This window comes from Mus caroli, chromosome 2 (assembly GCF_900094665.2).
Source record: "Mus caroli chromosome 2, CAROLI_EIJ_v1.1, whole genome shotgun sequence".
Taxonomy (NCBI): Eukaryota; Metazoa; Chordata; class Mammalia; order Rodentia; family Muridae; genus Mus; species Mus caroli.
Genome location: NC_034571.1, coordinates 25,812,059 through 25,826,714, shown reverse-complemented (window position 1 = coordinate 25,826,714; position 14,656 = coordinate 25,812,059). Strand labels below are relative to the sequence as shown.

The following is a 14,656-nucleotide window of genomic DNA, read 5'->3' as shown; positions in this document are numbered from 1 at the left end:
CTGGGCGTGGTGGCACACGCCTTTAATCCCAGCACTTGGGAGGCAGAGGCAGGCGGATTTCTGAGTTCGAGGCCAGCCTGGTCTACAGAGTGAGTGCCACAGCTATACAGAGAAACCCTGTCTCGAAAAACCATTAAAAAAAAAAAAAAAAAAAAGAATCAGGTAAGTTCAAGATTATCTCTCCATAGAAAAAGCAGCTTGAGGCCAGTCTGGACTATGAGAGAATCTGGTGATAGAGATTGCCTTGTGTAGTCTTGGGATGAAGCAATCCTTGTGAGCCTCCAGAGCAGGCTGGACATGTTAATCCCCTAACCTTACACTCCATCTGTTTGAGACAGTCTGACCGTGTAGCCCAGCTCAGCCTAGTACTTGTTATGGTGTCCAGGCAGACCTTGCTGTCCATCTCAATCCTCCTCTCTCAGCTGCCTCAGTGCTGGGCTCACCTGCATGCAGCATCACTCCCAGCTTCTCATTTTATTTTTGACAGAAGAACGTGTCCACATATAGAACTTCACATACACACTTAGTGACATCGCTATGACAGTGTGGAGAGCCATAGCTCCATGGGGTCCTGCTCAGTGGTTCTGCAAACTGTAAGCTGTACAATTTGAGTGGGCCCATTCAACTTAGCACCAGTTTTCCGGTTATAAAGAGGCCAGTTTCCTAGTGGAGTAGTGGTGTCCAGAAGAAATGCCTTTCTGAAACCTGCACGGCTCCACGTGCTGACTGAGGAAGGTCTGAGCCCACCCACTTTTTTATGCCTAAGTTGATACATCCCACCCTGTTCCTTGCCATGGTCTGTGGAAAACAGATGTCATCCTTGGGTAGATGGGAAAAGCAAATGGTAGGAGGCTATGAGGACACCATTCTCTGTGGGCTCTGCCAGGTAGCCCTGTAAATGAGGGAGACAAGTTCCAGGATATACAAGGTGAAACTCCACACAGAATCGACTACCAGGCACAGTATGAAGACTGCAGCAACAATTCTTTTGTTCTGTAAATGGAGGTGTGCAGTTCAGAGAGGTGAGATATACCCAGGTTACAAAACAAAAATGAATGCAGTTCAGCCACCTGACCCAAGTGATCACTCTCTTCTGTAACATTAGCAGGCCGAGCTATTCTCACTTCTCTTCCTGGGAGGGGCATTGCAGCTGGAGCACAAGGTCTCTGCACATTAGGTGATGCTATAACCTCAACCCCCTACATCTCTTGCTAGATCAATGTCAGTTACTGGAACGTCATTTTTAAAAAAGGGATGCAAAACCAGTCTTTCCAAGGTGAAGGTCAAGTAGATAAAGAGAAGGACCATATACTGCATATCTAGTCCTGCACAGTCATGTCCATGTGATTTACATACACAGCTCATACACAAGACACAGGTAATATTGAGGTAACCACATATCAGCACAGGACTTTTAAAAACTCAAGCTTTATTACTTTTTTGGGAACTCTAGTCCACAATTAAAATGCTTAAGCCGTTCGAGAGTACTAAAGAGAATGCCTGCCACACAGGCCTGCGTGACCAGAGCTGAGGCTCGGCTTCTGCAACAGAGTCAATGTGTTTGCAAACAAATACCAGCTTCCAACTGAGACAGTCAGCTCCTCCTAACCCCAACGCACACAGTGCTGATGGTCTTCAGCTTACACCCAAAGCCATAGGTCAACCCGTCTTAATTCTTGTTGGAAAAACAACAAAAAGGTACGTAATCTAGTACAGCATCCTCAGCCAGCCAGGGGCCAAATTCTAAATCAAGGGGACAGAGTTCTCTATAGTGCATGCTCNCAGTCATGATCCATATACCCAATCCCTGATACACTCTGGGGTGCAGTCCATACCAACATCATTCATGTCTTCTGAATACACACATACGCCACAAGCCACACAGTGTAAGACTGCAAATATTACCTGATACTTTAAGGGACTCTTAGGAGGCTTATTCTTTCTAAGTATGTGCATGAACAGTGGGGCAGCGTGGAGGGAAAATGGAGGGCTCACTACAGGTCCGAGTCAAGCAGATAAAGAATCACCAGCTCCCTGAGCGACAGACAGAAGAGACCAAGTGCTAAGTGCCCTCTTACCTCTTCTTGTAACCTGTGAGAATTAGAAAGGCCACTTCTCTATCTGTCTGTGACGCCTATAGAACTACCAAACCCGACACAGGACTGACAAAGGCTGTGAACTATAAAAGCCTTATTCACGGGGTACAGATATATAAAAACACACTGACGAATTTCTCAATCTGACGTGATTCTTCCAAGCCCGCTGTCTCAGTTGCTTTATTGTTGCCCCTCCCGCCACACAGTGTGGCGGAGGACATCAGGAGCGCCAGAAGGAAGTTGTCAGAAAGCCTCTGGGTACAGGAATCTCCCTGCGTTGCAGACATTTCTGGACACGAGACACAAAGAAAACAAGGTTGCTTCTAGCATTTCACAATGGGGGATGCTGAGCAAAAATGCTTAAACCAAGGAAAGAACGGACAAAAGATGATGCCAAGGGACAAAAGGAAAAAACCTGATGGGTCTGTGGAAAAGGTTGTTATTAGGTCTGCCCACCCACCCCTCCTTCCCCAGAGCATAGCCTCATTTGGTACCACTTCTGTAGTCAAGGCTCCTAGAAGCTGGCTATCAGTGGACTACCTCACAGAGGTAGATGACCTGTTAAATGCCCTGGTCCTTGCAAACAGAGGAGAGTTCAACTGAACATGCAACACACGAGCCCATGGACTCAGTAGCCACACTCAATAGTTCCCTAGCCCCGAGACACACAGGAGAACCTTGGCTGACAAGGAAAAGTAAGTTTGTTAGAGATTCATTGCATACAGCTTACTGTTCTCTTAGGACAGCTGCCTGAAAGGCAATGTGGGGAGGAAATGACAAGGGAATTACAAACAAAAGGCAGTGTGTGGGAAAACAGAAGAGAGAGCATCAGGTCTGGAGGTCCAAGACTAAAGGACACAAGTTTGCTACAGTTGGGGCATGCTGGAATAGAACATCTTACCTCCAAGAACTGCTTCAGACGTATGAAAGAGCCCATCTGTCCTGAACTCGTGATGGCTTCAATTCTATAGGTGGAGAGACAGAGAGACTTGTGAGTCGTTCCTGTGAGGAATCTCAACACTCCATCAGGTGAGGACCAGATCCATTGACTCTTCTAATGAATGCTGGCTGCTCTTTCACCTGGCCCTCACCGTTCTTCGGAAGGGACAAGGGAGGAAAACAAGTGCTCCTGTCTGAGGTCTTAGCAGGTAGGATGAGTGCGGCCAAGGCCTTCCTACCTGGAGCCCCCGTGAGTTTACAAGAGCTCTTCCCAGTGGACAGGTGAAAGCCACAGAGCTGTCCGGCAGACAATCTAGTCAGCAGACCAGCCTCTCCACCTAACTCCCTGAGAAGCTCATCTCAGTGGCTCGGTTCAGGACCACTTGCTATCATCATCTCAGATAATATGGGGAGTTTAGAAAGAACATTCAAACACACCAAACCCAGGTGTGGGAGCATACACTGGTAATCTTTAGCACACAGGAGGCTTGAGCAGCAGGAATTCAGTGTCACCTTTGGCTACATAGTATATTCCAAGTTTAGCCTAGGCTAGAAAATGAGACCTTCTCTCAAAAAACAAAAACAAAAACAAAACAAAATAAAACAAAAACCAAAAGGGTCAGGAGACTGCTCAGTTGGTAAAGTGCCACAGCTGCATACGCATGAAGCACTGAGTTCTACTCCCAGCATAGACATAGAAAGATGTGGAGCCAGATGTGGAGGCAGGCACTAATGAGCCAGAGCTGGAAGACAGCAACAAAAGGAGCTCATGGCCTTGGTGGCCAGCCGATGTGACCAAATCAGAGAGTTCTAGGTTCATGAGACATTGTCCCAAAAAATAGTTAAGAGTGACAGAAAGCCCCATGTTGGCTTCTGACTTGCACGTGCATGTTTGCCCCGACTTACACACACACACACACATACACACGCACATGTGTGTACACACATGAACAGAGTGAAATCTTTCAGCCACTTCTCAAAAATAAGATAAAAAATAAAAAAGTCAATACATTTTTCCCATGAGTGCTTGTGCCTGTGTGAGTGTGGGGGTAAACATGGAGCCTCGAGTGCACTAGGTAAGTGCTCTATCACCAATATCCAACATCCAATGTCTTATCTCAACATCTTCCTAATTTATACTGTTTTTTGTTTTGTTTTGTTTTGTTTTGCAGACAGGGTTTCTCTGTCTAGCCCTGGCTGTCCTGGAACCCACTCTGTAGACCAGGTTTATACCGTTCCTTAAGAAACAGTATTTAGGGGCTGGTGAGATGGCTCAGTGGGTAAGAGCACCCGACTGCTCTTCCGAAGGTCCAGAGTTCTAATCCCAGCAACCACATGGTGGCTCACAACCATCCGTAACGAGATCTGGCGCCCTCTTCTGGAGTGTCTGAAGACAGCTACAGTGTACTTACATATAATAAATAAATAAATCTTTAAAAAAAAAAAAAAAAAAAGAAACAGTATTTAGGGGATGGAAAGATGGCTTAGTGATTAAGAGCGCTGGTTTCTCTTCCAGAGGACCCAGGTTCAATTCCCAATAGTAGCTCACAACTGTCTGTAAGTCAAGTACCAGAGGATCTGACACCCTCACACAGATACACTGAAGGTTGAAAAACACCAGTGCACATGAAAGAAGAATGAACACTTTTTTAAAAAGAAACAATATGTAACAGATATTTGTTTGAATTTCAAAATCATTTACTCATCCAGGTATAGTAGTACACACCTTTTATGCCAGCACTCAGGACCCAGATGCAGACAGACACATCTTTGAGTTTGAGGCCAGGCTGGTCTACAAGGCAAGTTCAGGAGAACCGGGGCTACACAGAGAAACCCTGTCTTAAAGAACAAAAAACAAAACAAAACAAAACAAAACAAACAAAAACCCCCACTCCAGGGCTGGAGAGATGGCTCAGTGGTTAAAAGCACCGACTGCTCTTCCAAAGGCCCTGAGTTCAAATCCCAGCAACCACATGGTGGCTCACAACTATCGGTAATGAGATCTAACGCCCTCTTCTGGTGCATCTGAAGACAGCGACAGTGTACTCAGATATAATAATAAATAAATCTTAAAAAACAAAAACAAAAACAAAACAACCCACTCCAAAACCCAAAATTATTTACTCAAACATTAAAGAGAAGAAAAAGATGGAGAGATGGCTTGGTGGGTAAGAGCACTGATTGGTTTTGCAGTGGATCCAAGTTCAATTCCCAGCCCCAGGAAGGGCAATTCAAAGCTGCCTGTAATTCTAGCTCTGGGGGCTCCAACTTCTCTGGCCTTTGAAAGCACTTGCATACGCTGTGTTTATATGTGTGTGTGTCTGTGTTTTTGAACCTCCTAAATGCTCACACAATTGAAAATAAGTCTTTTTAAAACACTTTGTTTTCTGTGTATGGGTATTCTGCCTGCATGCACATATGTGTGTACCACATACATATCTGGTACTGTGGAGCCCCTGGAACTGGAGTTACAGACAGCTGTAACCTGCCATGTGGGTGCTGGGAATTGAACTCAGGTCCTCTACAGGAACATCCAGTGCTCCCAACCACTGGGCTATTTCTCTAGCCCCCAAAATAAATATTCACAAAAAAAGAAAAGGGAAGGACGAGTAGAAAGATCTCTCTCTCTCTCTCTCTCTCTCTCTCTCTCTCTCTCTCTCTCTCTCTCTTGTTTTCCAGACAGGGTTTCTCTATGTAGCCCCAGCTATCCTGGAACTCACTCTGTAGACCAGGCTGGCCTCCTGAGTGCTGGGATTAAAGGCATGCGCCATCACTGCCTGGCAATATTATCTTTAAACAGATCCCCATATCCATCATGAGGTGCAAACTGAAGCGCTTGCTCATGCTAGGCACATGACCAATCATAACACTATCTCATTTTTCACATAAGTCAAAAAATACCACACTGGTCTGGTAAGATGGCTCAGCAGGGCCTAAGGCTCTTGTCATCAAGCTTGACTTAACCTACGTTTGACTCCACATGATGGAAGGAAAACCACAGCTACTATATGCACATCATGGCATGTGCATAACCCACCCTCCCATTCCCCTAATAAACAAACAAATATAACTTTAAAATATAGCATATGCAAGACCCACAGCCAAACATTTGGCAGAGATAGAACCCAGGTTGGAGGTCTCGTATTAGGTCCCTCCCCTCAGAGCTCAGGAAACCCTACAGAAGATGATGAGGAGGAAATGTAAGAGCCAAAGGGGTCAAAGACACTGTGGGAGAGCATGGCCCAAGTGATCAGGTGAGCAGGGCTCACAGAGACTGAAGCAGCAATCATAGAGCCTACATTGGTCTGCTCTAGATCCTCTGCATATATGTATATATATATGCTTGTTGGCTTGGAGTTTTGTGGGGACTCCTGACAGTGGGACTGAGGGTGTCTGGCTCTTTTGCCTGTTCTTGGGACTCTTTTCCACCTATTAGGTTGCCTCGTCCAGCCTTGATATAAAGGTTTCTGCTCTTTTTTGTATCTTGTTATACCATGTTCAGTCAATGTCCCTGGGAGGCATGTTCTTCTCTGGGGAAAGCCCAGGCCCAGGAGTGGATCCAAGGGAGAGGGGAGGTGGGGGGACTAAGAGGAGGGGAGGGAGCAGAAGCTGCAGTGGGGATATATTGTATTAGAGAAGAATAAATACAAATTAAAAACAAGAAAAGAAAAGAGCAGAGACAGGAAGACCAAGAAGAGCTCTGAGGCAGTCTGGGCTACAAAGACTCTCTCACAAAACAAAACAAAACAAAAGGACAAGAGAAGATCAAAAATAAAAACTCAGCCAAGGGGGGAAAACTTTATATATATACTTATTGCACAGGTACTTTAGACTTCATGATGCCTAGCTTTCAGGCATTACTTACAAACTCCCCAGTGGTCTGCTCAACAAGCCTATACCTGGGGAAGTAGTCCTCTTTGATGAGAAGAATCATCTTCCAGAACTGGACCTGGTACTGCTTCATAAGGGCGTTCCCGCACACCTAGCGGGAGCAGAAACAAACATCAGCTTGCGAGAGAAAAACAGTCATCCCTTTGCCTGTCCCTCCTGTCAAATTCCTTAGCCACCGTGCCATTTAGCTGACCCAACTCTCTATGCACAGAGCGGCAGTTCACTTGTGAGCATTGTCTCCAGGCATAAGGCCTCAAGTCCATCTGTGACATTAAAGAAAAACCCAGCTGGGCAGAGGCACACGCCTTTAATCCCAGCACTCTGGAGGCAGAGGCCAGTGATCTCTGAGTTTGAGACCAAGATGATTTACAGACTGAGTTCCAGGGTAGCCAGAGCTACAGAGAAACCCTGTCTTGAAAAACCAAAACAAACAAACAAACAAACAAACAAACAAAAAACTAACTTTCTCGGGGCATGGTGGTGCACACCTTTGATCCCAGAACTCGGGAGGTAGAAGCATGCGGATTTCTGAAAAACCACCCTAGCCAGGCATGGTGGCGCATGCCTTTAATCCAAGCACTTGGGAGGCAGAGGTAGGCGGATTTCTGAGTTCAAGGCCAGCCTGGTCTACAGAGTGAGTTCTAGAACAGCCAGAAATCCAGTCTCGAAAAACCAAAAACCAAAACCAAAACAAAACACCTAACTTTCTTCTAATTTCACTTCCACCTAAGTCAACTGTCAAGGCTTAACGAATACTTTTACCATACTGAACAAAGCCTTTCTGAAGGGTGGCATTCCTCCTAGCCTTAGTAAGAATCCAGAATGCTACTTGTCTCAAAGACTCAGCATCTGCATTAATGTACCATAATGTCATGAGTTATAAGGTAACTACGGACTTTTAGAATTACAGGCCTAAGGGCCTCAGTTTTGTCAGGGCATAAACCCTCACCAGTCATTAATTTGAGGCAAGGTCTTATTGAATAGCCTGGGCTGATCTCAACCTTGTGATCCTCCTGTTGAGGCTCCTTTGTGCTGGGACTACAGCCATGCAGTCCCATGCCCAGCTCCCTGAAGCTTATTTCAGCACTGGCTCTTTCAGCTGAGTGTGGTGATGCATGCCTAGCGTCTCATTACTCAGAAGCAAAGAGAAGTGGGTCTCTTAGTTCCCAGCCAGCCTGGTCCACCTAACATTTCCAGCCCAGAGAGTTATAGTAGTGGTTCCCAAGGGCAGAAATGTATGATGTTTCCAGGGAGGGAGATAGCTGACCCAAGCTTGCATTTTCTTCCTGGAAAACATGAATAAGATGGAATACTGATTCCGCCAACCACACTGGGTAAAGAAACAGACTGAGAGAGAGCCCAGGATAGGACGCATCTCCACAGTGCACAAAGCAAGGAAATAAAGTGGCTTATGAAGCAAGAACATTTATGGAAGACTAGAGCCAGGGAGACTGTGTTGGTGCCTGGTGATCTAGTTGCTGTTTCCAGGGTCTTGGGAGATCCACCCCCACAGTCAACCATGGTTCCACTATTCAATTCCCTAAAGTGAAGTCTGCTTTTTGCTTAGGCTGGGATGTACATTACTGTAGAGAGCCAAAAGTGCTTGTACACACAGATGTCCACTGGAAAAGCCAGGGAAGTTAAACTTGCAGGCATCCTTCAAAGGAAAGAGATTTCTAATGTGTCCTCCACCTGGACTGCTGGGAACGGCCACCCTTTACAGCCTGGTGATCACAGGCTTTATGATGAGCCAGGCTAAGGCTATATCTTTGTTTTTGGGTTTTTTTTGAGACAAGGTTTCTCTGTGTAGTCCTGACTATCCTGGAACTCACTTTGTAGACCAGGCTGGCCTCAAACTCAGAAATCCGCCTGCCTCTGGCTCCCGAGCACTGGGATTAAAGGCATGCACCACCACGCCCAGCTCAGGCTATATCTTCCAGAACTTATTACTTTTTACTTATCCCAGACAGACCCTTTCACTATAAACCTTATTACTTCTAGGCCATAAAACTTATCCTTGTGAGAACTGTCAACAGCCTAAATGACTTCCGTGTTACCTCAGGGCCAGGTCAATTTGGACTCCCTCCCACAAGGATTATCTTTACCTCAGTCATTTCTCCCTAGAGCCTTATCTTGAGCATTGTTTCTATGTCAATGACAACCCATCTTATGGATGAAGCCATATGTACTTTGTAAAGAGTTTCAATGTAAACATGTCTTAAACTTTCTTGTACTCATGGGGCTGTGGTAACTGTTATTGAAAACCTTTTTTCCAAGCCGGGCAGTGGTGGCGTACGCCTTTAATCCCAGCACTTGGGAGGCAGAGGCAGGCAAATTTCTGGCACAGAAATGTGCTATGCTTAAATATGGCAAAATACCCCAGCTGATGTTAGACTGAGAAGTCTTGGCCCAGTACCACTCACCTAAACCCAATTTCATTCTTCCCTCACCTGGATCGCTTTCCTTGCCAGCTGTAAGGACCCCACAAACATGAAGAGGAAAAAAAGAAAGGGACATCCTAGCCTAAGGGAAAGAGAAGTCAAGGCCAGGAAGAGAAAAAAACAAAATGGAGGCTTGTTTTGTCTCCACGCTCAGGAGAAACTGGGTAACAGGAGCTCATTCTTGGTCCACTCACGCTGCCCCTCACTCACTTCACCCATGTCCACCTCAACCCTTCTCTCATTTAATAATGGAATTACCTCCAAGAAGTCAAACAGGAGGGTAGCTGTCACATCTGAGAGAGGCTCCATGTTTAAGACCTGTGCCAACCAGCGCCAGCCATGATTTAAGCCATGAGGATGAGCCTGGAAGAGAAGCAGCTGTGTCATGACTTCTTCTCATTGTATCCACAACACAAGTCTCAGTGTACACACTCAGCCCAGACCATACAACCACGCATACAAGACACAACACAAAGACCAAAAGCTAAGGAAACTCTTTTTGGAAATATTGTAGTTTATGCCCAGGCTCCCAGAACATGGCATGATATCTGATGTGCTCTTTGGGGAGTCCATAGCCAGTATCGTCAATACCTTCTTTTTTTTTTCAGATGGGGTCTTAACTTTGTAGCCCAGGCTGACCTGAAATTCACAGCAATTCTCCCTGGCCCAGTCTCCCAGAATGGAAGCATAGGGGTAAATCACCTCACTTGACTTTGTTTGGGTGGATTTCGATTTTGTTTTTGTGGTTTTGTTTTTGTTTTGAGACAGGGTTTCCCTGGCATTGGCACTGGCTGGCTTTGAACTTACTGCCTGTTTCCTGAGTACTGAGATTCAAGCTGTGTCACTATGCCTCTCCACGGCACACTTTTCGTCTGTTCTTGGTATTGTAGTGACAGGGTCTCACTATGCAATCTAGAGTGACCTAGAACTTGCCATTCTTCTGCTATAGCTTCCTGAGTGTTGGGGTTATAGGCAGCATGTCACAGCTGGCTGAAACTTTTATAAATAAAACTTGTCATGGAGAATCTGTTCTAAGATTAATTCTTTATGGCCTCAACAGAGGAAGCTACTAAGCTTTTTAAATTGATTCAAAAAAGTAGCCTACTAAACAACATCCACTTCCCTAAATACAGCCACGACCCTACCATTCTCTTTACCTCATTACTCCACAGCACAGTCTCTCTTAAAGACAGCTTGCAAGAGTTCTCAAAGGCGGAGTCAAAAAACAAAAAACCCAAAAAAACCAAAAACAAGCCAGGCGGTAGTGGCACACACCTTTAGTCACAGCACTTGGGAGGCAGAGGCAGGCGGATTTCTGAGTTCGAGGCCAGCCTGGTCTACAGAGTGAGTTCCAGAATAGCCAGGGCTACACAGGGAAACCCTGTCTCGAAAAACAAAAACAAAAACAAACAAACAAAAAAGGCTGAGTCACAGGCTTGGTCTCAAGCCTCTGACACTACCTCCAAGTGTGAGACCTTTGGGAGGCTGAGCCCAGCTGGAATAAGTTAGGTCACTGAGGACAGACATACCCTTGAAGGGGATACTGGGGATGTCCCTCCATCCTTTGGGAATCCCTTCGCATTTTTCACGTGCCAGTTGCCAGAAGCAACTTTGCACTGCCCGAGCTTCTGCCATGAAGCTTTGCCTTACCATGGCTCCAAAAAAAACGCACGAAGGGAAAGTAAGATCAAAACGTTCTCACAACTGTGGTAAGCCACCAAGCAGTAGATGCTTCCTCCATGAAAGCTGTTTGTCCCAGTTAACAGAGAGCTGAGTGACAAAGGCTGCACTTGCTGTGGATGCTGGACAACCATCCTTACCCCAGCAGGCCTGGTCTACCTACCTCCTGCCGGTTCCCATATGGCCACTGGAGCTGGATGATGGCGGCATACAGACGGATCATCCCAGACATGCGTTTTAGAAAGTTGTCCTGTTGCTCAACCTTGGAATCCGTCACTTGGTAGCCAAGCATCCTATGTGTGAAGATAAGATTCAGAATGCGCCAGGCAGTGGTGGTGCACACCTTTAATCCTAGCACTCAAGAGGCAGAGGCAGGTGGATTTCTGAGTTTGAGGCCAGCCTCGTCTACAGAGTGAGTTCCAGGACAGCCACGACTACATAGAGAAACCCTGTCTCGAAAAACCAAAAAAAAAAAAAAAAGATTCAGAATGCCACCAAAATAAGGGTGACAGAGAGGTTTCTTTCTTTCTATGGCTAAAGGTACTACTAGTCACACTTTGCATCATTATTGTATATTATTAATATGTCTGTACAAAGCACTGGCATCCATCAAATTTCTGTATTAAAGTTCTGCAAAGCAAACTCACCAGTGAACACTCACAGATAGAAAAAACTGCTTTGGGGCTGTACAGATAGCTCTGCAGTTAAGTGTACTGTCTGCCCTTCCACAGATCCCAAGTTCAATTCCCAGCCACATATTGGCTCACACTATCTATAATGTGATCTAAATGGAAATGGTTTAGGTGCTGGCTAGTTTTACATCAACCTGACAAAGCCGGAGTCACCTTAGAAGAGGGAACCTCAGTTGAGAAAATGCCTTTGTGAAACAGATATAGGCAAGCCTGGGAAGGCATATTGATAAGGAAGGGCCCAGCCCATTGTGGGTGATGTCACCCCTGTGCTAGCAGTCCTGGGTATTGTGAGAAAGCAGGCTGAGCAAGTCACGAGGAGCAAGCCAGGAAGCAGCACCCCCCCATGGCCTCTGCATTAGTTCCTGCCTCCAGGTTCCTGCCCTGCTTGAGTTCCTGTCCTACCTATTTTCCACGATGGACTGTGATATGAAATTGTGAGTGAAATAAACTTTCCCACCCAAGTCACTGTGGCCATGGAGTTTTATCACAGCAACAGTAACCCTAACTAAGATAGCTAGCTTCTCAGTGAGATTTAAATGGCTTACACTATTTTGTGAAGTCATTAGATGAATCAATTCTAGGACTCCTAGATCCCAGATCCAGTATTCTTTTCAGTAATCTACGGTGATTATCATCAATTATCACCCCCAAATCTACAAATCCTAAAAGATGTCCAGTTTGCATGAAAGACATTACTTTTTTACCCTTTTTTGTGAGATAGGGTTCTTGCTATGTAGCCCAGTCATGGTTTCAGACAGGACACTTAACAGTAGAGAGAAGGAGCTGCAGGCAAGAATGAGAACACATCCCTATTCTTATGCTACCATGTGCCCCAGAGTGAGAGAGCAGAGAAAACCATTTCACCGTTGATAGTCCTCCAAAGCCATCCCTTCCTTGAAAGCTGGGTAGAAAGGAACAGAGTATGGACACTTCTTGTGGAGATGAGCAAGAATGAGGTCTCCCACTTTAGGATGGAGCATCCAGATACCAGATGCCACCACTGCAATGGGGAATGCCGCTTCATGGTGAGAGGCCACTTCCTCCTCCCCTTGTTTCTAGGAACACAAAAATGGGCACAATTTCAAATTAGTATCGTAGCCAGGTTCAGTACCCACAGCCAGGCTCAGTACTATCTGCCGGCTTCTTCTGCCCAGACCTCTGACAACAAGATTTCTCACCACAAATTTCTCTGCCAGTTTGTACTGGACAAAGTCCAGCCCCTGAGGGTTAAGAGTGACAGACACGGAACGTCCACCAGACTGAACAGGCTTTCCAGAGAGAAGGCTATGGATCTTGTCAAAGATCTCCTTCAGCTTTGAACCTGGACAGGAAAGAAAAAGCAATAAAAAGATGAAGCTGCAGCTGGACATGGCAGTGCACACCTGTTTTAGTCCCAGCACTTGGAAAAGGTGCAGAGACCAGGAACTCAAGGCTAGCCTCAGCCATGGAGTGACCCTGAGACCAGCTTAGTCTGTCTGTATGAGACCTTGTCAAACATACAACTTCATGCCAATCTCTTTCATAATACAGTGACAAAGCAGAGCCCCTACAGAGATCCATTTGTTTAGAAGTTTAGAATCTTAAGCCCCAACACTATCGCAGCTAGACATCTAACTGTGGGCTGGGGAAATGGCTCAGTGGATGGAATACTTGCTGAACCACCATGGACTGAGCTTGAATCCCTAGCAGTCATGTAAACTCTTGAGTGTGACAACACAGGCTTGTAACCCCACTACTAGGAGGGTGGAGACAGGCAGATCCTGGGGATCCACTGATCGGCCAGTCTAGCCAAAATGTTAATTTCCAGGTTCAGTGAGAAACCTTGTCTTACTGCACAAGGTGGAGGAACTAGGAAGATGGTTCAGCAATGACGAACACATACTGCTTTTGTGGAGGACCTGAATTTGATTCCCAGCTCCCATGGGTGTCTCACAACCACCCCTCTAACTCCAGCTCCAGGGAGAGCTGGTGCCTTGGAGGTCATATCACTTACTTGCACATACCTACATATAATTCAAAATAAATCTTTAAAAACAAATAAATAGGTTAGGGAGATGACTCTGTGGTCACAAGAAGTGGCTACTCTTCCACAGGACCCAGGTTCCCTGTACCAACAAGGCAGTTCACAACTGTACATAATGCCATTTCCAGGGGATCCAATATCTTGTTCCAGCCTTCTGGGCACCAGACACATACATGATACATAGACATATGCAGGCAAAACACTCACATACATAAAGTAAATAAATCAATCTACCTAGAAAGAGAGAACACGAATGAGCAAGAAAGCAACTCCACATACTATAGAGGAAGACACCCAGTCCATCTTTGGCCTCCACAAATGCGTGCACAGATGAGCATGGAAGTCCTTTAAAGGTTTTCTCTGCTTTGGCTGATGTCTCTTTCTCTGGGGCTGGCATCCCTTAGAGACCCAGAAGTAAACTCCTGGCATTTGGATTTTCAATTGCCTACTAATTGGTGGAAATTTAACTGATCACCAAAGCTCCATGAGGGACAGGCTTGCTCCTCAGCACAGCACTAGTGGGAGGTAATTTCTAACAGGTGGGAACTAGAATGGGGTCTTCAGATGAGCAGACAGACCCTTGAAGGAAGGAATCTAAAGGACCTCGATCCCATCTGTTTTTCATTTCCCAGCTTCCAGGTCCAGGGTTCTTGCCCAGTGTTCCCCATCATGCTGTGCCCAAAGCGACAGGGCTAACAGCACAAAACAACACCTCTAAAACCACAGGCCACCGGGCAGTGGTGATGCACGCCTTTAATTCCAGCCCTTGGGAGGCAGAGGCAGGCAGGATTCTGAGTTCAAGGGCAGCCTGGTCTACAGACAAACCCTGTGCGTGGTGGTGCACGCCAGCACTCAGGAGGCAGAGGCAGGTGGATTTTTTTTTTTTTTTTTTTT

At 45.9% G+C, this 14,656-nt stretch overlaps 1 protein-coding gene across 1 annotated transcript in view; it reads right to left on the bottom strand.

The window, feature by feature from the left end:
- Positions 1-1,408: 1,408 nt before the first annotated feature.
- Gle1 (GLE1 RNA export mediator) overlaps positions 1,409-14,656 on the bottom strand; it is a 25,425-nt gene continuing 12,177 nt past the window's right edge. The window contains exons 10-16 of the mRNA XM_021156319.2: positions 12,918-13,060; positions 12,604-12,794; positions 11,211-11,340; positions 9,626-9,730; positions 6,935-7,017; positions 2,998-3,061; positions 1,409-2,385 (exon numbers count right to left, since the gene is read on the bottom strand). Of these exons, the coding sequence (XP_021011978.1) occupies positions 2,317-2,385; positions 2,998-3,061; positions 6,935-7,017; positions 9,626-9,730; positions 11,211-11,340; positions 12,604-12,794; positions 12,918-13,060 (785 nt within the window). The 3' untranslated portion in view covers positions 1,409-2,316. The remainder of the gene's footprint in view (positions 2,386-2,997; positions 3,062-6,934; positions 7,018-9,625; positions 9,731-11,210; positions 11,341-12,603; positions 12,795-12,917; positions 13,061-14,656) is intronic.